Source organism: Artemia sp. Qi Xiang Cuo, chromosome 2, assembly GCF_049724085.1.
Source record: "Artemia sp. Qi Xiang Cuo chromosome 2, ASM4972408v1, whole genome shotgun sequence".
In the NCBI taxonomy this organism is placed as follows: Eukaryota; Metazoa; Arthropoda; class Branchiopoda; order Anostraca; family Artemiidae; genus Artemia; species Artemia sp. Qi Xiang Cuo.
This window is the reverse complement of record NC_142795.1, coordinates 36,447,688-36,472,836: the sequence shown is the minus strand read 5'-3', so window position 1 is coordinate 36,472,836 and position 25,149 is coordinate 36,447,688. Positions and strand designations below refer to the sequence as shown.

The following is a 25,149-nucleotide window of genomic DNA, read 5'->3' as shown; positions in this document are numbered from 1 at the left end:
TATTTTCATTAGCAAAAATTATACCACCATATTCATTTACACTATTGGGAATGTCATATGACCTAATATTGAAAATAGCAGTACCTAACACTGACCCCCTTGGAACTCCTCTTTCAGGAAGTACTTTTTTTCAACTGCAATCATACACCCTAATTTTAGCCTTTCTATCATGTAGATAATCCTTAAGGAATGCCAACTTCTGACCATTTATATTTGTGTCCGTAATTCCCGAAATCATTTTTCCATTGGGACTGCGAGTACGGCTTAGTTTAAAGCTCTAAGTATGTAAATAGTTTCAAATAATAAAGATAAACATATAAAAATTAATTATTTTGTCTTTTGTATATCTTTGAATTGGTTTAAATAGAGACATTTAGCAAGAATCTCATCTCGTTTTCGAGTAATTTTTCTTCATCTACTTTTATTTCTGCATAAGGAAGACTGCATAAAAACACTGCCATGAAACTTTGCTTTGGAAGAACTAGAAAAGTCAAAGTGCAATTCATTGTTTATATATATAAATTGAGATAATCAAGGTTAAACATGTTGAATGAGAACGGATTGACAAATAAAATGGATCCTGGGTAAATGAATAATATCAGAAAAAGGATCATTCTGCATGAAAGAAGTATATAGATAAAAAAAGTGAACAGAAATTACCCTAGGGTAGTGGTAAAATTCTACTTTAGCTACTTTTGGCTATCCTGGAAAAGGGTTTGGTTAGGAAAATGAAACTTTCTGAGATGAGTCTATAGGCTAAAGTATGTACCAGGAAGTTATTTTGAAGTACCCACCTCCACTCCTCTCTCTAGAGGGTCCTGACCTTTGATGACTTTTAAAAATCTGTGTGTTCTAATTGAAACCTTGTAAAATAGATCTTCTGCTTAAATGAAGTACAAAAAAAGGTAAAGTTCCACAAAATCATATTATTGAGTTAGGAATAAAGTGAATACACCATTTGATGCTTTTTATACTGATTACAAATATAATAATCATTTCTATCAGAAATGAATTTCAGCCCCCCCCCCTATATATGCCAATTCAGGGTTAGGTTAGGTATATATAGGGGGGGCTGAAATTCATTTCCAATAAAAATGATTATTATATTCATAATCAGCATAAAAAAAGGCATTGAATGGTGTATTCAATTTATTCCTAACTCAATAATATGATTTTGTAGAACTTTACCCAAAAAAATTGTTTTCAGCTTCACAACTTGGTAAATAGGCCTATTTACCAAATCATATTATTGAGGTTATTGAGTTATGACTAAAGTGAATATACCACTCAATGCCTTTTTTTATGCTCTTTACAAATATAATTATCATTTTTGTTGGAAATGAATTTGAGCCCCCACCCCTATATATACCAATTCAGGGTATATATTTGCACATTAGGGAGGGGATGGGGGAAAGTTTAAACTTACCTATCATTTACATCAGAAATAAAATGACCCCCACCCCTCTAATTAGCAGATATATACCCTTAATTGGTAGGCTATATGTGGCGTTGGGGGCTAAATAAATTCATTTCCAACAAAAATGATTATTATATTTCTAAAGAACATAAAAAAGGGCATTGATTGGTATATTCACTTTCGTTGTAACTCAATAATATAATTTGGTAAATATTTACCCACAACTTTGCTCAAGCCTGATTTATAAGGTTTTAAAGATATGTAAATACATTTCCTAAATTTTGAAAAAAAAACATTGATATGGCTTAAAATTCTACTCAAATAACAGGAATTGAATTTTCAGAACTAAAGCCAGAGAAAAAGAAACTGATAACTGAAAATTAAGGGAAAATGTTGTTTTGTCAAAATTTCAATAGATATAGACCTGTCATGTAGGCAAATTTCAGGACCCTCTAGAGGGAGTAACCCTGAAGCCATGAGTGGAGGTAGGTACTTCAAAATACCTTCCCAGGACATACTTTAGCCTGTCGACCCATCCCTGAAAGTTTCATTTTCCTAACCTAACCCCTCTCCAAGATAGCCAAAAGTAGCTAAAGTAGAATTCTACCAAAGTATTATATGGTGAATGTTTAGTGATTTTACTCCCCATAAAGAAATGCAGCAAATTTTGGAAACTTTTTAAAACATTCAAAAATACTAGGCCTAACTTAGGTTAGCCTTTGTCATTTGTCATTCCTAAATAGGCCTAGGCTAGGGTTAAAGATCTCTTTTTGGGAAAGATAACTTTTCTTTGGCATTCCAGAAAAATAGCAATAAGTTTTTGGACCACCTTTATTCTACTACAGCATGAGTCAATGTGAGGGCAGTAACAAGAACTCTGTCTTCTTGGTCAAATTTTCACCAATAATTTTTCAGCATAAATTAAAAATTTGATCTTGGTTTTGACAAGCAGTTGAAAAGAAAAAATAATATCTAATATGTGTGATTTATTAAATAAATATCAAGCAATAAAAGTTACATTTTTAGAATCAAAAGAAAGTCAGCTTTCTGTTAATATGTGAATAAAACTGAAACACCTAAAAGGATATACATGTCAAAATAGGAAAATTGGTATTTCCAAAAAAGAGGTCCTTGTAGATAAGTCAATAAACTAATTATTTCAAGTGTTTGATCTTAAGCACTTTTAATAATAACCATATTGATGTATAGCTTAGATTTTTAGCTTTTCTCTGATATATACAATTCTTGCTGATTCCTCTTTGGTAACAAGATGTGAGTGTTTTTGTTTTGTGTAATTTTGCGCATTAAGGGGGGTTAAACTTACCTCTTATTTGCAGGGGCATCCCAAGGGAGGGGCATCCTCCCTCCCCCCAACTTTTTTGGAATTCTGGCAGATATTTTGCAAAATCAGCCAACATTTAGCAAAATTCTTGATTTCTGCAGAAAATTTGGCATAAATCAGGTAGCAATTTGGTAAAATTTTGCAAAATTCTTGATTTTTACAGAAAATTCAGCATAAATCAGGTAGCAATTTGGTAAAATTTACAAACATTGCCCCCCAATAAAATGAGCCTCAGGACGCCCCTGCTTATTTATATCAGAAATAAACTTTACCCCACCCCCCTAATGGGCAAATATATATACTGAGTTGGTGTATATAGGGGTGAGGGTAAAACTCATTTGCATCAAAAGTGCTTATTATATTTGGAAAGAGCATAAAAAAAGGCATCAAATGGTAGGGTAAAAGACCTCTTTTTGGGAAAGACAATTTTTCTTTGGTATTCCAGAAAAATAGCAAGGAGTTTTTGGACCACCTCTATTTTACTACAGCATGATGCAATGTGAGGGTAGTAATAAGAACTATGCCTTCTTGGTCAAGTTTTCACCAGTAATTTGTCAGCATAAATTAAAAATGTGGTATTGGTTCTGACAAGCAATTGAAAAGAAAAATTATATTTAATATTTCTGATTTATAAAGTAAATATCAAGCAATAAAATTTATATTTTTAGAATCAGAAGAAAATCAGCTTTCTGTTAATATGTGAATAAAACTGAAACACCTAAAAGGATATATACATCAAAATAGGATAATTAGTATTTCCAAAAAAGAGGTCCTTGTAGGTAAATCAATAAACTAATAATTTTAAGTGTTTAATCTTAAATAATTTTAATAATAACCATATTGATGTATAGGTTAGATTTTTAGCTTTTCTCTGATGTATGTAATTCTTCTCAATTTATCTTTGGTAACAAGATGTAAGGGTTTTAGTTTTACATAATGTTGCACAATTGGATACTGGTTTTTACCCTATGTTCATTTTATTTCTAAGTCAATAATATGAACATCAAAATATTTACCCCTTTAGGAATGATATAAGTAATTATTATTAGAATTTTCTCAGAATTTTATAGTGTTTCTTTTGAGTAGGCCTAACCATAGGTAAATTTTGGGTTTGGTGGGGTGGGGGGAGTAAAATTTAGGGGTCTGCATTTTAGAATGATGTAAGTATTTTTTTTAGGTTCATAAAATAGGCCTATACCTAGATGGTAATTACAAGGACTTTATTTAAGCTAGATTACATTTAAGGTGGACTTTTAAGCTTTCAAATAGATTGAGTTGATTAGCATTTCCTATCAACTGACAATTTTGTGGGCTAGCTGACAACCGAAGTAACCCCTTTACCCCTTTTTTCTTCAGGATAAATGAAGACTTAAATTCTGTGGTAAATTTTTCCTTCTCTAAAAGATAAACACAGTAATATGTAATGGTTGGCCACTTCTAAAGAAAGTGTGCTAAGCAAAAAAGGTAGTGTCATGAGCATTCCTTATTTTATGCTATTTCTAGATATCATGGTCACTTCTGACAATGCACCCCCTGCTACCTGATGGTCCCAGGTATATCTCTTATAATATATTTATCCATTGGTTGAATCTCATGATATGTCATAGTGTTTTTTTGCTCAAATGAATTTCTACAGAGTCAAATTACTGAAATTTAGTTTCCCCTGAGTAAATTGCAATGAAACATGGATAAAATATTATCTTTCAGTTTTTGGTAAGTTGCTAAGGCTACATCTGGGATTGTCAGGGGGAGGGGGTATTGTGTGGTTGCTGTCATAAAAGCAATGATAAAATAAGGATTTAAATGTTACTACTTTTATTTTATCAAGCTTGTTTCCTTCAGCAGTGGCCAAGCACAATGTATCTACACTACATAGTACTCAATGTGTCTTTTTCAATAAATTGTAAAAACCTTTTTGTGGAAAAAAGTTTGTCAAAGAAAAGTACAGAGTTACATCAAACCAAAGACGTGCAGAAATAAAGTCAAATAATTTGTTCTGTGTAAAATTGTCATAAATCACTATCTGTGTTAGCTAGGCCCCCCAGACCCTAACCCCCTGCTGTATTTCTGAATTTTGTCATAGAGTAGGGCATTATACAAACAATTTTTTTTTTCAGTCAACTTTGATTTTCTAAGTAAATATTGTGCATTAAATACCAAAAGAATGTATGTGACTTAAAGAAAAAAGGCTCACTGTCAACCAGTGATGTGGTTTTACTGTTATTTAAGAAAAAAGTTACATATTCAATTATTAATTTTTGAATGTTTACAATGAAGTCCTGTGGTCCTTAGATACATAGGTGTCTAGAAATCAGATTATGTTAGTTACTAATCTCTTTTTTTCAGTCAGCCATTGGCCAAGGATACCTTAGAAACTGTCCATCCTCTTCAGTCCAATCTTTTCAAGGTAAACTCCATTTTAGATTTTCAGAACCAACTAACATGTTAACCACTTCAACCACATTTTTTTTAAAGGTTCAGACCTGACTAAGAATACACTGTTCATACACCCATTCAAATGTAAAACCATTCATAAAGCTCATTTTGTTATTTATTTGGTCAAGAAAACAAGCCTAATTAAATTCTATATGCAGGAGGTTTCTTGCCCAACTATAAAGAAATAAATATAATTAAGAACAAGGATTGTACATTTTTGTTCACACATCACAGATACATCCCATGCCAAAACACACATAAGACAAACTAATGCAGTGACAATTATTGTCAATCACAATATACTGCACAGCTACAGACAGGTCATTACAGCACCAACCTGTCTGAGGCCAAAAACTATGCTTGCTCCTCCCTGCTCTTTCACTTTCTTTTGCCAAGTTCATACTGAATTTTAGTCTTTTTTCATGACCTCCACCTGCCTCATTAAAAGATGTCCAGCCTTTCAATTAGCCAGTACTGGATTACAAAAAAGTACAACTTTTGGGGACCAATTATCCTTTATCCATAAGAGACATGACCTAACAATTTCATTACCTAACATCAACTTTTTATTGTTGTTTATTTATATTTTAACCAACTTAGTCTTCAATTTAATTTTCCAACATCCCAAACCCTCCACAAATCAATTCATTTTGCTTACAGTTTCATCTAGGACACTTGAATCATTTATATAATCTAAGTCTTGGTGAGTTTTAACTTCCCATATGGTATCTTGATCTCCCATAGCCTTTTCTGTGTTCCTTAGGAGAAAACCTACTAGTGTATTTAAATAGGCTAAGATACAGCCCTGGTTAACCAATTACTAACCCTTTTTGTACTATAACTACAGCACTGTCAGTTTTTTGTAAGCTAAATTAAATGTTTGTGCATAGAAACCATTTCTACTATTAATATGAGCACAGAAATTTGGTGAACACATCCTCCCTCTTTCCATAAGCCCTGCTGTTATTCTCTTAGAGCTCTATCTAAAGTGTCATCATGCTAAGATGTTTGCATCTTACCACAATCAATGCTTCCAAAATGAATACATTTACTATCATCATCTTTTTTATAAAGGGGCTTCAGTAACTTTTTGCTAAAATCACTAGGTACTTACTTTCTATAAAAAAGAATGTGCAGCATTCTCACAGTCACAGAATAGTTATGCCAAATTTGCCACCTGTTGAATCTCATAAGCCTGCCTCAAGAAGCAAACCTAACTATGACTCAGTCCATTGGACTGAGTCATTGGATTGTGAAATTTGACTTTTTCACAACTCTATTTTTTTTTAACAATAAAAAACTTTTGCGTAAAGAGCGAGGTGTAGAAAAGGGGACACCCTCTTTCATATACGGAATAATTTCTGTTCGTTTTAAGTTTTAACGTCGTTCCTTACTTTTAGTTAAAAAAAAACTTGTTTTTTTATTTAATTTTTGAACGTTTTTGAATTAATGCAGGTTTTGATTTTGGCTCACCTTACCTGAATAATTAAAACAAAATTTGCATATTAATTTTACTTTTATTTGGTTAAATGGCTTTCTCAAAACTTGTTTAATTTTATTTACGAATGTTTTTATTAGTAATAAATATATGTAACTTACGTAACGAACTTCTATATTCATATATTTTTAATATGTATATTAGGGGGCTCGCCCCCTAGTCAATACCTCGCTCTTTACGCTAAAGTTCGAATTTTGTTCCAATTCTTTAAAAATGACCCCTTAATCACAAAGGCCGTTATTTAGAATGAATAGCTCTTATGAAACTACTAAAAAGTTTTTGGCTTAAAGAGCGAGGTATTGACTAGGGGGTGAACCCAACCATGCACATAATATTTTCTGTTCGTTTTAAGTTTTGATATTACTCCTTATTTTCAGTTGGAAAACTTTTTTTTTATATTAAATTTCTGGTCTTTTTTTAAATATTGCTGGGAAATCCGGCGCCCCCTTCATAGCAATGTCCCTTCCCCCATGAAAACCTCCTTCGTGGAAAGACCCTCCCACATAACCCCCGACCCACCCACCCCCCTTCTACCAGAAAAAATCCCCCCTGAAAACGTATGTATACTTCCTAATAACCAATACTATATTTTAACATTGGGTAAAGTTCATAACTATCAGCCCTCCCCCCGGGGACTTAGTCATCCTAAAGGACATAATTATCATATTTTCAACCATGCTGAACAAAATAGCTATCTCAAAATTTTGATCAGGTGACTTTGAGAAAAAAATGAGCGTGGGAGGGGGCCTAGTTGCCCTCCATTTTTTTTTGTCACTTAAAAAGGGCACTATAACTTTTAATTTCCATTCCAATGAGTCCTCCCACGATGTTCTAGGACCACTGGGTCGATACGATTGCCCCTGTAAAAAAAAAACAAAAAAAAAACAATAAAACAAATAAACACGCATCTGTGATCTTTCTTCTGGCCAAAAATGCAAAATTCCACATTTTTGTAGATAAAAGCTTGAAACGTCTAGAGTAGGGTTCTCTGATACGCTGAATATGATGGTGTTATTTTCATTAAGGTTCTATAACTTTTAGGGGGTCTTTCCCCCTTTTTTCGAAAATCAGCCAAATTTTCTCAAGCGCGTAACTTTTGATTGGTGGGACTAAACTTGATGAAAGTTATATATTTAAAATCAGCATTAAAATCTGATTCCTTTGATGTATCTATTGGTATCAAAAACCCGTTTTCTACGGTTTCAGTTACCATTGAGCCAGGTCGCTCCTTACTTACAGTTCGTTACCACGAACTGTTTGATGGTAATTTTGGAATATAAAGAAAAAAGTGGATAATACACTACATACATGAGTACATAAAACTTAAAAACTTCACAAGAGCAGAGTAACCAAAGAAAAGAAGTTCGAGATACAAAAAAAAACTATTTATGACAAAAGACAGACCAAGACATTAATACAGCGGATCAGGACTTAATTGATAAGACCTTCGCAAAAATTCTTCTATCAATAGAATCGAACGCTTGCTCATAATCTATAAAACAGAGGACTAAAGGTGTTTGATAACTCAGGCACTTCTCAAATAACTCAGGCACTTCTGAATTATTATCCTAAGAGTGAAAATTTGGTCAACGCATCCTCTACCCTTTCTAAAACTGCACTGTTTTTCTCTTATAACTTTGTCTACAGCATCTCTCAGTCTAAAATGTATCATATCACTAGGTAATTTGCTACCTACAGAGACAAGGCTAATGCCTTGATAATTACCACACTCAATCTTATCACCTTTCTCATACAGTGGTTTAATTAGGGTTTTCCTAAAATCTTCAGTAATTTATTTCTAACCTCAGAGCCACCATATTTAAGAAACTCATTTACCACACTATCAGCACCTGGAGCCCTATTATTTTTTAATCCTTTTATTACTGTCGCTAATTCTTGCTCACAAAACAAATCTTCCTTCACATCCAAGGTATCACCAACGTTTTCATTTTCCTCTATATATTTTCCTGCAACTCTATCTCGGTTTAGCACATTCTCAAAATGGTTTGTCCATTTCCCTTTAACTGTTTCTTTATCACTAATTGTGGCCCTGTTCTTATCTTTAATTGTTAAAAGTCCGGATTGACTAGCCCTCTCAATTTGTTAACTTGCCAGTACAATATGTTACTTTTATGCCGTCTAGCTGCATCTTCCAGATTCTCGGCAATTCTATCCATGGCCTCCACTTTACACCTCCTTACTTCATATTTTAATGCTTTCTCCACTTTCTTTACATTACTCTTGTTTTCATATGATCTATCACTCAGATAATTCTTGTACAAGCCCCTTCTCCTCTCTATTAAACATAAAGCTTTTTCACTAATTAATTAAAAAAAAACTTTTTCCACAAAATAAGTTTTTCAAAAAAAGTAAAGAACTCTATTAAAACAAAAATGAACAAAGATAGAATCAAATAATCTACCAAGCATACAATTGCCACAAATCAGTAGGTCTATCAAGAAATAAATGACACCCAAAATTCAAACAAATAACAGAGTCAAACTCGAAATGAGCAGAAATTAATATGAGTAAGGTTCAAAACACCTATGCTTTCTAAGAGCCAGAATATAATTTGTACTTTACTGAAAAAATTCAAATGAATGTGTATTGTCAGTTTAATATACATATGCTGATATTTATTTCTTAAAATCTTGATTAATATTTGATTTCTTAAAGTTATAAAAGTGAAAACATTTAAAAGAATTTTTCAGTAAAGTACAAATTATATCTGGCTGTTAGAAAGCTTTGGGATTTTGAACCCTAATCATTAATTTCTGCTCGTTTTGAGTTTGACTCTGTCATTTGTTTTCATTTCTGTTCGTTTTGGGTTTCATTCATACGGATTCATGGTAGTTGTGTGCTTGGCAATTACTTATTTTTGAAAAACCTATTTTTGAAAAAAGTTTTTTTGTTAATTTGTGTTCGTTTTATATTGACATAGTCTTTTTCAGGGAAAAAGAAAATAACAGTTTTAATCTTTCAGGTTTTTCGTTAAGAACTTATAGTTTGGCCTGCTATTTATATGCTGGAGAAACTTTTTCAGCAATTTTTAACAACATAAACTCTTTTGAAGATCATGACAAAAATAGTAGTGTTTAATTTAGTCATGTGCTTCCTCTAGTTGACCTGATAAATAAAAGTTAATACCATTGCTATAAAATTATATCTATGCTCTTTCACAGGCTGGATACAATTACACTCTTTTGATTTAGGAAAATTTTAAGAGCAGAAGTAGTAATAGAAGTAGCCCCGAAAATTTGAACTTGATACCCTGAGTCGTTGTTGTTATATTGCTGTGATGTCTTAATGGCAACCAGCAAGCAAACAGTGTGTTTTGATTTAATTTTAAAGCTACAATTATTTTTTAAGCATAATGGGCAAATTACATAACTGTGGTTGACCTACTCAATAACCCTAAAGATATAGTCTCTAGACCATTCAGCTATGCTAAACAAAATGGCTGTCTTAAAATTTTGATTGGAAGTGTCTGGAAAATTATGAGCTAAAGAGGAGGGCTGATTGCCCTCCAATCATTTTTGACTCTTAAGAGTGCACTAGAACTTTTAATTTTTAATCAAATTGGCTCCTTTAAAATATCAATGATATTACTGGCTATGATAGAGCATCGCTGCCTATGTTCTTATGTGCCCTATAGTGCTTATATGCCCTTTTAATACCTGCGTGCATACAGGTTTTTCGTTTAATTGAAACTACTGATAAACGATCCCTAAAAGTTTCAACTTAATGCAATTAGTATCGTTAGAAACAGTAAATGTAGAAGCAGCATTAAATGAATACACACAGTGTCTTCTGGCTAGCTCAAAATCCACAACCTATGAAAGTATGAAGGTGAAATTTTCAGAAAATATTTCTGTTGTACGGATGACAACCTGCCATCCGTATGCAGGTTATCAAAAGGGCATATCAGCAATATCTTAGGAACAGTTTCGTGAGTAAAATTGAAACTTACAATGCTTGTTGTGACAATACAATGTTGTGACTTACAATGCTTGCAGTTGTTGGAGGACAATACGACGTGTGTGTGTGTGTGTGTGGGTAGTGGCTGCCCTCCGATCACTTTTACTCTTAAAAAGAGCTCTAGAGCGTCTGATTACCAATCCAATAAGCCCCTCCGAAGATTATATGACCACGCTTTCTATAAAAACCTTCTATGCCCCCAGGGCATAACTTACAATCCTTGCCCTGAGGGCTGGGGATTTGTTATCCTCAAAGACATAATTCCCAGACCTTGTAAATACGTTGAACAAAATTGATGTCTCAAAATTTTGATTGGAAGTGTTTGGGAAATGATGGGCGTGAGGGGGGGCATTTGCCTTCTGATCACTTTCGACTAATAAAAAAGGCACTATTCCTCTCAATTTCCAATCGAATGAGCCCTTTTTGAAGCTTTTACGACAACACTTTCTATAAAATCCTTATATGCCCCAAGCGCATAACTTACGACCCCTTGTCCTGAGGGTTATGGGGTGGGAGGTTTGTCATCCTTAAAGACATAATTTCCAGAACTTTCAACTACGTTGAACAAAATGGCCATATCAAAATGGTGATCGGAAATGTTTGGGGAAATGATGGGTGTGGGGGGATTCTTCCTCTGAATACTTTCGACTATTAAAAAGGGCATTAGGCCTCTCAATTTCTAATCAAATGATCTCTTTTTGAAGTTTTTACAACAACGCGTTCTACAAAACCCTTATATGCCCCCAGGGCATAACTTACAACCTTACCCCTGAAGGCTGTGGGGGGGGGGGCGTCATACTAAAAGTCATAATTTCTGACTCTTCAACTATGTTCAACGAAATGGCTATATCAAAATGTTGATTGGAAGTGTTTGGGTGAAATGATGGACCTAGGGGGTGGCACATTCGCCTTCCGATCGCTTTTGACTATTAATAAGGGGACTAGTCCTCTGGATTCCTAATTGAATGAGGTCCTTTTTGAAGTTTCTATGACAACACTTTCTGTAAAACCGTTATATGCCTCAAGGGCATAACTTATAACAATTACCCTGTGGGTTGGGGGGGTCTGTCATCCTCAAAGATATAATTTTCAGAACTCTTAACTACGTTTAATAAAATGGCAATCTCAAAATTTGGGTTGGAAGTGTTTGGGGAAATGGTGGGCGTCAGAAGGGGGTTAGTTGCCCTTCAATCGCTTTCGACCATAAAAAAGGGAACTAACCCTTTCAATTTCCATCCGAATGAGTCATTTTTGAAGTTTATACGACAACGCTTTCTATAAAAAAAAAAACCTTATATACCCCCAGGGCATAACTTACAACCCTTGTCCTGAGGGCTGGGGGGTTTATCATCCTCAAGTACATAATTTCCAGACATTTCAACTACGTTGAACAAAATGGCTATCTCAAAATTTTGATTGGATGTGTTTTGGGAAATGGTGGGCTGAGAAGGGTGGTTAGTTGCCCTCCAATCACTTTCGACTATTAAAAAGGGCACAAGCCCTTTCAATTCCCAATCGAGTGAGCCCTTTTTGAACTTTTTACGACAACACTTTCTATAAACACCTTCTATGCCCCCAGGGCATAACTTACAACCCCTGCCCTGAGGGCTGTGAGGGAGTTGTCATCATCAAAGACCTAATTTCCAGAACTTTCAACTACGTTGAACAAAATGGCTATCTCAAAATTTTGATTGGATGTGTTTTAGGAAATGATGGGCGTCAAAGGGGGGTTAGTTGCCCTCCAATCACTTTCGACCATAAAAAAGGGAACTAAGCCTTTCAATTTCCAACCGAATGAGTCATTTTTGAAGTTTATACGACAACGCTTTGCATAAAAAAACCTTATATACCCCCAGGGCATAACTTACAACCCTTGTCCTGAGGGCTGGGGGGTTTGTCACCCTTAAATACATAATTTTCAGAACTTTCAACTACGTTGAACAAAATGGCTATCTCAAAATTTTGATCGGATGTGTTTGGGGAAATGATGGGTGTGAGAGGGGTGGTTAGTTGCCCTCCAATAACTTTCGACTATTAAAAAGGGCACTAGCCCTTTCAATTCCCAATCGAGTGAGCCCTTTTTGTACTTTTTACGACAACATTTTCTATAAACACCTTATATGCCACCAGGGCATAACTTACAACCCCTGCCCTGAGGGCTCTGGGGGAGTTGTCATCCTCAAAGACCTAATTTCCAGAACTTTCAACTACGTTGAACAAAATGGCTATCTCAAAATTTTGATTGGATGTGTTTTGGGAAATGGAGGGCGTCAAAGGGGGTTTTAGTTGCCCTCCAATCACTTTCGATTATTAAAAAGGACCCTAACCCTTTCAATTTCCAATCGAATGAGCCCTTTTTGTAGTTTCTACAACAACGCTTTCTACAAAAAACCTTATACGCCCCCAGGGCATAACTTACAACCCAGGGCCGTGGGGGGTTTGTCTTCCTCAGACATAATTTCTGGACCTTTCAACTACATTGAACAAAATGGCTATCTCAAAATTTTGATTAGATGTGTTTGGGGGAAAGGTAGGCGTGAGAGTAGGGATAGTTGCCCTCCAATCACTTTCGACTATTAAAAAGGGCTCTAGCCCATTGAATTTCCAATCAAATGGGCCCTTTTTGAATTTTCTACGACAACGCTTTCTATAAAAAAAAAAACTTATATTCCCCTTCGGCATAACTTACAATCCTTGCCCTTAGGGCTGTGAGGGGGTTGTCATCCTCAAAGATCTAATTCCCAGAACTTTCAACTACGCTGAACAAAATGGCTGTCTTAAAATTTTGATTGGATGTGTTTTGGGAAATTGTGTGCGTGAGAGGGGTGGGGGTGGGTAGTTGCCCTCCAATCACTTTCGACTATTAAAAAGAGCACTAGCCCTTTCAATTTCCAATCGAATGAACCCTTTATGAAGTTTCTACGACAACGCTTTCTGTAAAAACCTTATGTGCCCAAGGGCATACCGTACAACCTTTGCCCCGAGGGCTGTGGGGGGAGTGTCATCCTCAAAGACATAATTTCCGGACCTTTCAAATACGTTGAACAAAACGGGTATCTCAAAATTTTGATTGGATGTGTTTGGGGAAGTGGTGGGCGTGGGAGGGGTGTTAGTTGCCCTCCAATCACTTTCAACTATTAAAAAAGGCACAAACCCTTCCGTTTTCCAATCAAATGAGCCCTTTTTGATGTTTCTACGACAACTCCTTTGATACGAAGCGCCCTGGTTTAAAAGATAAAACAAAAAGAAAATAATACATTGTGCCAATATCCTTCTTTACTTAGACAGCGCTATTGCGGTGCCTCTGATATTCCTTGCTACAGTTCTAACTTTCTTCCGTAAGACACCATCAACAACTTCACAAATTGTTTTCTTAAAATTATTCCATCTATCTTCTACATTGTCAAATTTTATGATCGAGTACTAACATCAACTATTTGTCGGGCTGGGAAACATCTTTCACGATTTATAGCGTACCTGTGTGTAAAGACCCCAAAATGCCTTCAGTTTCTTTAAAGTCTAGTTTAACTTTTTATTTTCAGGGAATTCACAATGAAAAGCAACTCCGAATGCAGCAGTTGCGAAGGTTGTATGGGGTTCATATTCCTATCAGTATGATGAATGAAGAACGAGCTACAAGAAATGTTGGACATTTGCCAATATTGCCTAGACATAACGCCATGCTAGATAGTTTGACTGGTCGCGATAATGGTCTATGTGAGTTTGATGTCTATGGAAATGAAAGGGATACTATTGTCAACCCTCAAGAACTTCTTGAAAAACTGGATGACTCTAAGAGCAAATGCTTCAAATTTTAATCTGTTTTGTATTATCTAATTAAAAAACATTTTTTGCTGATAGATAATTTAACGAGCAGATATTGAAGTATTTGCTCTTCAATTATAAGGATATTTTTGCCAAAACAGAGAAGTTCCATAAAAAATGAGAATACTTGCAAACATAAGGATGGGAGAGGGTGATCTGCCCTAAGATTCTTATTAGAGAACTCCCTCCGAGAAAATTTTTCAAACTTATATAAACTTATTAAATTTAGAAATTTATTATACCACTGATTGTACTGACATATTTAGCACTATTTCTTATAAAAAATGCTCCACAAACAGCATTTTTTCATCAGATGCAATAACCATACACTTATCCTGAGCACATGGGGTGGTAGCCTGAGTTCGCCTGAACCAGGTTTCTTCTAGCACCTGTCATACTTAAACTCCATAGGCAAGATTGTCAAGCCCTGTGTAACTGACTAGAGCCAACTAAAGCAATATGCAGGTGTTGATCCGCGAAAGTAACGAGTTCTAGAGGTAAGCCAAATAAAAATTCGAGTTACAGAGGTAGAAAATCGCTAAATTTTCTCTACAACCACTACAAAAGTTAAGAATAACTTTATTATTGTAATATATAATATACTATAATATATAATATAATAATAATACTTTTATTTTCCCTCAGGATACACTATGAGGAGTACATTCAATAAATATAAAATATAAAGACACAACTTACAATTAACAAGACCAGAACTACCGATTAATACAACCATCTACGTCAACCGGTTAGATTTTTTCAAAAAACGGGAATAAATTTCTTTATTCAAGATAATTTTGACCCTTCTCAACAAACTGAAGACTCATACTTAATCTTTATTACATCAATTAGGTCCTTTATTCCATAAATATATTTTAAAGAAGTATTAGAAGCACTAGCGTAAAAACTAGCAGAAATTAAAAATATATAAAACACGCAACTTTAATTTGAGATGAAGTAGAAGATGGAAAAGTTTTCAAAATCACCGCAGCAAATCTAATCAAAGGTAGAACCATTGACTGATACAGTCTAGCTAATATATTCCTTCTCATATTACCCCGCAGATGAACGAGGGAACCGAATGGTTCTTATATTAACTTCTAGATGGCTTATCAAACAGATCTTGATAACGAACTGTAAGTAAGGAGCGACCCGGCTAAATGGTAACCAAAACTCTAAAAAACGGAATTTTGATACCAATAGATACATAAAAAGAATCAGATATTAATGCTGATTTCAAATATATAAGTTTCATCAAGTTTAGTCGTACCCATCAAAAGTTACGTGCCTGAAAAATTTAGCTGATTTTAGAAAAAAGGGGGAAAGACCCCCTAAAAATTGTAGAACCTTAATGAAAATTACACCATCATATTCAGCGTATAAGAGAACCCTACTGTAGAGGTTTCAAGATCCTATCTACAAAAATGTGGAATTTTGCATTTTTTGCCAGAACGAAGATCACGGATGCGTGTTTATTTTTTTTTTCCCAGGGGTGATCGTAACGACCCAGTGGTACTAGAATATCGTGGGAGGGCTCATTGGAACGGAAATTAAAAGTTCTAGTGCCCTTTTTAAGCTAAAGTTTGACTTTCTCACAACTATTTTTTTTAAACAATAAAAAACTTATGAGAAAAAAAACTTTGTTTCTTACTTTCAGTTAAAAAAAAACTTAGTTTTTTTTTATTTATCATTAAAAGAGGTGATAGTCTTTTTACAGAAGAATATGGGACACCTAGGTATATCGCCGAGTCCAAAGCATGAAAAATCCGATCATTACCGCAATCAAGAGGAAGAGAGCCAAGAGGGTCATTAATCACTAAATGCTGGCATTTCGCCAGTTTAATTTCTAGTCCTTTTATGTTCAACTCATTCGCTAAAATCTTAAAACTTTCAATCAACACAGTCTTTGACTGACTAAGTAAAATAATGTCATCAGCATAAGCCAAATAACTAATTTCAACTGCTAAGTAAATCAGAGAGTTTTTTAATGAAGCAAAACAATCTTTTAGACCCAAATTGAAAATAGACGACGATAATATCCCCCCCCCTTGTTTAACCCCCCTCATAACTACTACTTCATAAGCAGAAATTGTAGATCCCGAGGCCATGCAAACATTAAGTCCAGAATACCACTAACGTAAAACATTAACCAGGTTAAGTGGTAAAGCCTATTTTAGTAAGCTAAGTAGAGCCGATGCATGAGAAAGATTATCGAATATCTATTCAATAGCTCCTTTAATATATATTAATAAACAATATAACGGATCTCCTTGAAGCCATGAAGAATTTAAAATTTGAAAAAAGTAGTATGTGTATGATCACAACCCGTATCCCTAGTGAACCCCAATTGATTAGAACCGAAATCAAGCGAAACAAAAAGAGATTTAACACAAAGTTCAAACATCTTACTTAATTGAGAGCCCTTAGTAATAGGGCGAAAAGAATCGCATGTCTGGTACTTGCTTTTTCCATGCTTTGGAACCGGCGTAAATATCCCTGTTTTAAAAGAAGTTGACACTTGCCCAGACCAAAGGATCAGATTAAGAAAACGCAAAAGCTTAGCAAAAAATGAAGCCGGGGCAAGTTTCAGATGATTGGGAAAATTTCCATCATGGTCTGGAGCACTTTTATTTTAAAAATAAAATGTAATACATATTATATATTATAATATGTATATTATAATATAATATATTATACATAACTTTATTATTGTAATATAATATGATTATATATATAATTTTTTTTTAATTAATCATATGGAAACAAATTTTTTTTACAAGTCTTTTGAAGGTGCCAAACGCGGGGTATTCTCTAACCGAAGTTCATTTCATATTTTGAGTGTTTGAAAAATGTTCATGAAACCAAGTATAATTGTTGAAACCAAGAAACGAGGGTGATTTTCAGCCAGTTGAATTAAAGGCAAAAAGACAAAATATATTTTGGGAAGACCAAGAACCGAGAGATTTTAGTATACATAATTAATTACAAAAATAAAATAAAAATACACATATGAAATAAAATATATCACTGACTAAGAGATTAATAAATTTTTATCTCTTTCTTTTCTGAAGCTGGGGATGGAAATTGTTCTATATTGGAGTTTTTACTTTTAGACCCATTCTTCTTTTAGATTCAGAATTTTATCAAAATTTGTGCAATTTTTTAATGAGCATGATTAATTTATTTGTATTTTCTTTTTTAGCTTCGTGGGGGTTAGTTTTATTTCTTGGGTGGGGTTTACCCTTATGTCTTCTTTTTCACAGCGCTCAACTTCCACAAATAAATAAGGAAAAAGGATGGAGATTGACATCCCCACAGAGGTCTAAGATCAGAAACATTTGTTCTATAAGCTTTATATGTATACAATGTATACTAAGCAAAGCTGTTGAAGTATTTAGACACTGTGAAGCAAACCTTCTGGTGATTGAGCTACCCATGCATTTGAAATCATGTAAGGCATCTTTAGATGACGACTTTCTCACAAAATTCGTAGACTCTAATTCTTTTATATCAAATTTGCTAGTGATAACTGTGGCACTAGATGCTCCATCAACCTCAAAATCAATTGATACCAATTTCTATGCAAACTGTAAAAAAGAGTTTGACATCTTATCTCTGGTTGCCCATATTGACACTTCGATCTACTGTGATCACTTCATACTGTGTGGCGAATTCTTATGATTGACGGAATTAGTAATATATATATATATATATATATATATATATATATATATATATATATATATATATATATATATATATATATATAAATGTGTGCTCAGGTACACGGTTCGTCTCTAGAGTAAACCCTTGGAAAACTCTGGGGAACTTGGTGTAGTGAACAGCCTGTAGAACAACGTGGTAAATGATGGTTGTGAAGCCAAAAAACTCCAGGTTTTGTCGTAATCTTCAATTTACTCAAAGATTTTTTTTTCGGGGGGTGTTCTACGCAAAAAAAACAACTCAAAAACGCATAAAAAATTTGTTTATATCCATTTTTTTACGTTTTTACGAGTCAGACAAACGTTTCGGGGGGGGGGGGTTAAAAACCCCTACCTCCCCCCCCCCTGGGTACGGCCTTGCAACCAACAACTCACCGCAGCACCAAGCCGCCTGAGATTTGTGACTAGTCAATTGGGTGTCCTGTTAGAAAGTTTTGTCACCGAGCATGACTCATTAGGATAATCTTGGAGTTTGTAGCCACAGACCCTTAATAAAAAGAGGAGTACAAGGGTAACCGGCGCCCCCTAATTTTTTTCGCCCGCTCCCCTATATTTTGAAAAATGCTTGTTTTTTAGGGGGAAGAATTATTTTATTTTGAAAATGCAGATTTTTGATATTTTCATCGAAAAAACTGAAAAGAACGACTATTTTGCCCCTTCCTAGATTTTGAAAACACGCACCCCCTAAATTATTATTAATTGACACCAATATCAGATATAATAATAAGAGGTAGATACACCTTTTCGTTCAGGGCATGGCGATTTGGAAACCTTTCATGAACACAGGATCCAATAAAAAGGATCTTTTTACTTTCATTTATTTTTCGAGAAAATGATTTTGAGGCAAACCAATATTTCACGAACCAAAATGAAAAAGAATAATCAAAATTTACAAATGTGCGACCAAGAAAAACAAGGATATATGGGAGCAATTCCACAATAACTTATCATCTCACTATGTATAAGCCTATTTTCAGAGGCTTGACACGATATTTAAAAATTAGAGAACAACGAGAAAGATATGATTTAAAGGTTTGCCATCAGCAAGGGTGCTCCGGTCGCTTCTTGAGCTTGTCACGAATGCCCTTCGCAGGGCTTTGTGCCGGATCCGACTACCGAGAATAAATAAAGTTTAAACTTGCAAACTGTGATAGTTTCCTCATATTTTGAAAAATCTTGTAGCTTGCAACATATCACATTATAAGCTTTAAGATTTGCATAATTTTTCAAACTGTTATAAAAAGCTTGTGCCACTGCATTATTTGGATCCATGTAATTCATTTGAGGTACATTAGAAGATTTTTAAAGACATCAATGGTTGCTAGATGCAGGATTTAAAACATGCTTAAGATTCAAGTGTTTCCTTCGAGTTCCTGTTATGCTATGACGAGGCTTCCTTACTCAAAAATTTCATACCGTGTCCGTTATAAGTGTTATTCTTAAAAAATCAAACAAAAATAAAATACTGCCCAAGAAGCAAAGAAAAAACCCTGCTTAGTCACATTCCATTGAATAGTTCCCACCTATGAGCGTACATAGAGTGGCATCTTTGTGATAAAAACGTTAAATAGGGTCGATGATAAGACTGCAATAAAACTCACCTCTTCAGATATTCTAGTGAAGCTGTTATTTAAAACAATAAAGTAATTTCTAGGCTCTACGACTGTATTGTCAACCGACGTATTCTCAAAGCGGTTTCACAGACGTAGTTTTTTCTGAAAATCGTTATTAGCAACTATAAAAAATAAATCGTTTTATTACTTGAATAAGTTGTTATGCTAAAGACTTGTCCTTTTCGCAAATAGAGAGAGAGGATAAAAAGGCAGAAAATTAAAAATAAATACCTATTTGCTGCCCTCTGAAAAATTGAAAATCTACTGGTTGACATTTTTTTGTAGGAAAAGATATCAATTACTCATTAAAACAGATATTTCTGTTCCTTCTCAAATTCCTTCCATTTTCTACAGTTACTCCTCAAAACTTTTCATAAAATTTTTCTCATTTTACCAAATATTTCTGAGAACAAAGAAAACTTTTTTACCCGCATTTTCGTAGAATACACACACACACACAGCTCTCCGGAGGATGAGCGAGAAGCAAAAAACAAATGGTTTTGGTTAGGATGTTATTTTTCTCGGAGGGAGTTCTCTAATAAGAATCTTAGTGCAGATCAACCTCTCCCATCCCTATGTCTGCAAGTATTCTCATTTTTTATGGAACTTCTCTAATTTGGCAAATACTTCACACCTTTTTGAATCTGGAAGGCACAGCGATCTGTTCAATCACTATGCTGTTTGCAGGCACGTCAAAAATAGTTATGTGCAAAAGAAGTAAATTCACATGACTGGTAAACAAAGAGGAAATAGTTATAGTCGATACAAAAGTGGAAATCATAATATTTAATCACCCAAGAGGTCTTACTCAATGACATAGGAAAGGAGTACAAGCACTTGCTTAAATACTACATTTAGCTGCAATCTCAACAGACTAGTTACCGGCGAGCTGCCTTGTCATTCGTGTTTAAGAAATTAGAAATAAGTACAGCTAAGAACGAGCTGTTTCGCTAAAAACGAAGAACGGCTGAAGGTTTGGTAATCAGGCTTATCATCTAAGACAGCAAATAACTACTTTTATTGTAATTGCATACCTTCGATCAGTCTATGATAATAGCTTCATCATAGCTCAACTATCCTACTGAAAGAATATGAAGTAGAATTATATTTTATCTCATTAAAATTACTGCTATGCTTCTGTTTTTCATGAAAAAAAAAAAAAACTAAGTTGAAATACAAAGTAACAGGACTCTCACTAAGAAAAAAAACAAACAAACAAATTCTGTAATAATCAGAGCAGGGATTTAGAAACACAGGTTTTTAGAACTCGAACACAAGAAAAAGAAAATGATCATCAATTTTTAAGTTATGCCTGCACACAGGAAGGAGGGTGGTTGTAGGGAGGGGAGGAGATAGCTGTGACTTGCAAAACGTATCCCTGTGATATAGCCTAAAAATACAAATGAAAATTAACAAGAAGCAGGGGCTTCCCAAGGGGGGAGGGGCGCGCCGCAGGTATTCGGTAAAATTTTCGCCGAAGGCGAAAATTCCGGCAGAAATTCTACAAAATTTTTCGAAATTTAGCAAAATTCTTGATTTCTGCAGAAAATTCGGCATAAATCAGGTAGCGATTCGGTAAAATTTACGAAGATCGCCCCTCCAATAAAATGAGTCTCGGGACGCCCCTGCCAAGGAGTATAACTATTTTTATTTTTCTCATTTTTTATTTATTTCAAGCAGATTTAGATAATTAGGAAAGACACACCAACAGCGAAATATGTCCCCATCTTTTCTAATCTTCAGTGAGCTTGATGAATACTAGATTAACATGCTTTACTCATTGATAAGTTAATGTGACTAATAGCAACCAAAAGAAAATGGCGTCTAACTCTTCTATAAATCCTCTTCTACGTTGGGTGCTTCCATGGCAATTCGCGTTCATTTTTCTTTACAGGAATAATAAACAAAAAAGAATCAATGATGATTTGTCAAGTTGATCTAAGAAGGCCGAGAAAAAGAAAGGCCATAAGAATACTTACAGCACTTTAGAATTACTAGTAGCCTTCTGTGGAACACAGTTAATAATCACCATCAGCAGGCAATAGCTACTTTCATGTCGACTTGGTACCCAATCATATATGGTGTGTTTTAAAGTACTTTCAAGTAAACCAGTCTTCTTGCTTTTTCATTCATCTGTGGGTTTATTCTCTGATACATATAGTAACAAACAGCACAAAAACAAAAAATGACTTTATTTAAAAATTTAAGTAGCCTCAGACAGTTCTTCGATTTGCAATTTTTTTAAGGCTTTTAAGATGAAATCGTTAAACTTAAGATTTTCAAAGTTTGTTCGTTCAAGACCCTCGGTAAGCGAAGCAAAAAGAGTTGGTTCCTTGGTCGCTAACAGCACCAATATATCAATGACAACACTTTCAACTGATTTATTCACGAGTTCATTCTGTGTTAACGTGTCGTAGACGAACTTGAGGGTTATCTCTAAAACTTCTTCCATGAAATACCTTAATCGTGGGGAACAGAGTCGACAAAATTCAAATAGCACCTAGAACAGAAAAAGCATTTAGTATATCATAATACTCTTTAGGGAAAGGGGTCTTGCATGATTTATCACTGAAAATGATTAGTCAAATTCTTGTAAAAAGCAGTTGTTTTGAGATTCACCGAAATATAACGCATTGCTTAGCAAATGCAGCTAGAAAATAAGTTTCCATTAGAGGGAATCCACCTCACTTTATAATTGTACCGAAGAAAATTAAGAGCTACGCTTGATCGTTTGGGGCAGGGGGTGGTGGCCAATCCTTTTCGTACTATGCGCCAATGTTTGCATACCCCGTGCCTAATATCGCTGTTTCTGCTCCTCTTTGGTCCTTTTATTTTGCAGCGTAATAGATTAACGGAAAGCTCATCGACGATGATGTCTCTATGCTTCATTGGCGTTATTTTGTTCTTTCTTGTCTCCGTAGACTTGGCACAGAAAGAGTATAGATTCATTGCATGGTCAAAACTTACGACGTATTTCAGTAGATTTAAATAAAAGTAACCCTGTTTTGTTGAGAGAATAACACGTCTATTGTCAATTCTCTTTCCCTGCAGTATTTACGTACCGTACTGGATTTCCATGCTTGGTATTTACTTATCATCAACTAAAAGAAGGCAGATACAAAACATTATAATGTAGTTTTCTCTTGTAATAATTCAGTGCACCAAATTCGGTGCATCCGCCACGGCTTGGTCATTCTTGGTTTAAGGTTACGATAAACGTCAGGTCCCTTAGATAGAGTAGGCAATAAAACCATGTTTTTACCATTTGTATCCTTCATCGTGCTTTTGTTAGCAGACATGCTCCTTTCTACGGTAAAACAGAATTATGAATAGATAACCAAAACATGAGACTACAATAGAATTCAATTTACATCCTGAATTAATCTTTCGTATATACGTTCCATCCTTTTAACAAAAACGGCAAAAATTTCTTTTTCCATCAAGTCTAGCACACGCTCCTTTCCCCGAGAAAGTATAGTTTAATTTACAGTTTACTGTTTATTTTGCTGGACGACTCTCCTGTTTGTTGTTAATGGTGAATCTAAGAAATGTAGAGTGATATTAGTAGCCAGCTTAAATTTATACTTTTTGTTTATGTTGCCTTTCTGCAGGTAGAAATTTAATTATGTTGCGTTTTATTCTCTTTAAATAGGTTCTATCTCTTATTCAGTGCACTAGCTTATAATTATTCTATGGTAGACCATGGACTTTGAATGAACGTGGAATCGGCCTGGAATTGCTTCACTTCTTTGCTCGATAGAGCCGTAGTTATGTAAGTGAATACTCCACAAAATAAACTGTACTAAGTCCCGGGGATTGATCATGCCCTGGATCCGCCACGTCAATAACTAGTCAAAATTCAATGATCAAACCCTTATGGGCAAATGCTTTTTTTTTTTTTTTTTTTTTTTTTTTTTTTTTTTTTTTGACGAGTTCTCCCTATTCCCGAAATAGACTCCTGTGTAAGCGTCTTCTATTAACTGTTGCAAGTTCATGCACCTAACTTGGAAATTTATTAGGTTATTTTAGATAATAGCAATGAACATGCCGTTTTTAACCATAGTGTATAAATCCACCAGTCCAAAATCAAAGCGCAGTCCCTGCTAAAAAACGAGTCTTGAGCAATCGCGGTTTGAAATTACGGTTTACTCGTACATTCAAAATGATGATCAATATTGTGTTTGGACAAGGATAAACGGAAAGGGAGAAACATATTGGTTTTTCTGAATCCATCTTCTGATACAATAAGCTAGGGCTTCCGAAAGAAGAGGGGAGGGAACACACGGATCCTTTTAGGCTTGTGGTAAGATTTTCACGAGAGGCAAAAATATTAGCAGAAATAGGCATCGTGGCGAACATGCTGTTCCTCCCATTTATATCTTTTATATTGGTTGTCACATTCGGTGACTTGCATATTCGTTTGGATCACATCGTAACAATATTCAGTTATTATTCCGTTAATTTTTTTTATTCTAAAACCTCTCATTTGGCATTGGCCAATATGGTTTTATCCCCCCCCCCAGTCTTCGATCACTTTATGCACTGAAGTATCAGTTCACTTTTAAGCGGCATTATACTTGAGCATGACGTGAAACGGCAAGATCTTTGAAGAACTGTGTGTAGCTTCGGTCCTGCCTCCAGACCTTAAGCGGAGTATATTGTGCAAGGTACTGGATCCAGATTCTTTATATGACTGGAGATTTTATTGTCTTGTATCTTAATAAGACGCCGCCTTCTTAGAAGACACAAAGTTATTGGTAGTCCCTTGCTATGCAAAGCAATTCCATATCAGAGAAAATCATTTCAGTGTAATAAAAGAATGGTTGGCCAAACAACAGTTCCTTATTTAATTGCATTAACTACCAGTATGGTACTCAGCAATTGGTGGGGCCACAAAAATTTGCAATAACAAGCAAATGAGATTTTTATCCTCCCTTCTATATTATAGAGGGGTAGTGTAGTTTTAGTAAATGACCTTATTCTTAAATTATCCTAGAAAGTTACCCAATTGAAATTTTTAACGATAGAATTTCAACAGCTTCTTGTCGAAAAGCTAAACAACAAAATAAAAAGTGTTACCGAAGTTTTACCTGCAGAACATTTTGATGAGTAGGGGTCGTTATACTTCTCTTATCAGCAAGATATTCATCGCAAATCCGGAAAAGATCCTTCCTCCACATTAATGCCCTTAAATTTTGGTGTCTTACATACAAGAATACAAGCATTGAATAAACTTCTCGCATCTTTGGGTTTTGCTCTATACTTGACACCTCAATGAGACGTTGAAATACAATATCCGACTTAGTAAACTAAAAAAA

General features: G+C 34.7%; 2 protein-coding genes across 7 annotated transcripts in view; one reads left to right on the top strand and one right to left on the bottom strand.

Annotated features, from left to right (window-relative positions):
- The first annotated feature begins 446 nt into the window (after positions 1–446).
- Positions 447–14,536, top strand: Pomp (proteasome maturation protein). Its single transcript, XM_089108094.1, has 3 exons — positions 447–584; positions 5,106–5,166; positions 14,214–14,536. The coding sequence occupies exons 1-3, from the start codon at positions 544–546 to the stop codon at positions 14,487–14,489; spliced, it is 378 nt and encodes a 125-aa protein (XP_088964220.1). The 5' UTR covers positions 447–543; the 3' UTR covers positions 14,490–14,536.
- A 7,384-nt stretch (positions 14,537–21,920) lies between these two features.
- Positions 21,921–25,149, bottom strand: part of LOC148955184 (TELO2-interacting protein 2-like) — a 66,719-nt gene continuing 63,490 nt past the window's right edge. For 5 of the 6 annotated variants that reach the window (XM_089100701.1, XM_089100692.1, XM_089100677.1 and 2 more), the window contains exons 5-6: positions 24,922–25,140; positions 21,937–22,331 (exon numbers count right to left, since the gene is read on the bottom strand). In XM_089100701.1, the coding sequence (XP_088956827.1) occupies positions 22,035–22,331; positions 24,922–25,140 (516 nt within the window). In that variant the 3' untranslated portion in view covers positions 21,937–22,034. Of the gene's footprint in view, positions 22,332–24,921; positions 25,141–25,149 lie in introns of all 6 variants that reach the window. The other variant, XM_089100718.1, reaches the window with a different exon arrangement.

Excerpts from the sequence above, each read along its gene's own strand:
- Pomp (XM_089108094.1), top strand. The coding sequence starts at position 544 with ATGTTGAATGAGAACGGATTGACAAATAAAATGGATCCTGG. Across the intron at positions 585-5,105 it reads ACAAATAAAATGGATCCTGG|TCAGCCATTGGCCAAGGATA; the intron begins GTAAATGAATAA and ends TCTTTTTTTCAG. Across the intron at positions 5,167-14,213 it reads TTCAGTCCAATCTTTTCAAG|GGAATTCACAATGAAAAGCA; the intron begins GTAAACTCCATT and ends TTTTATTTTCAG.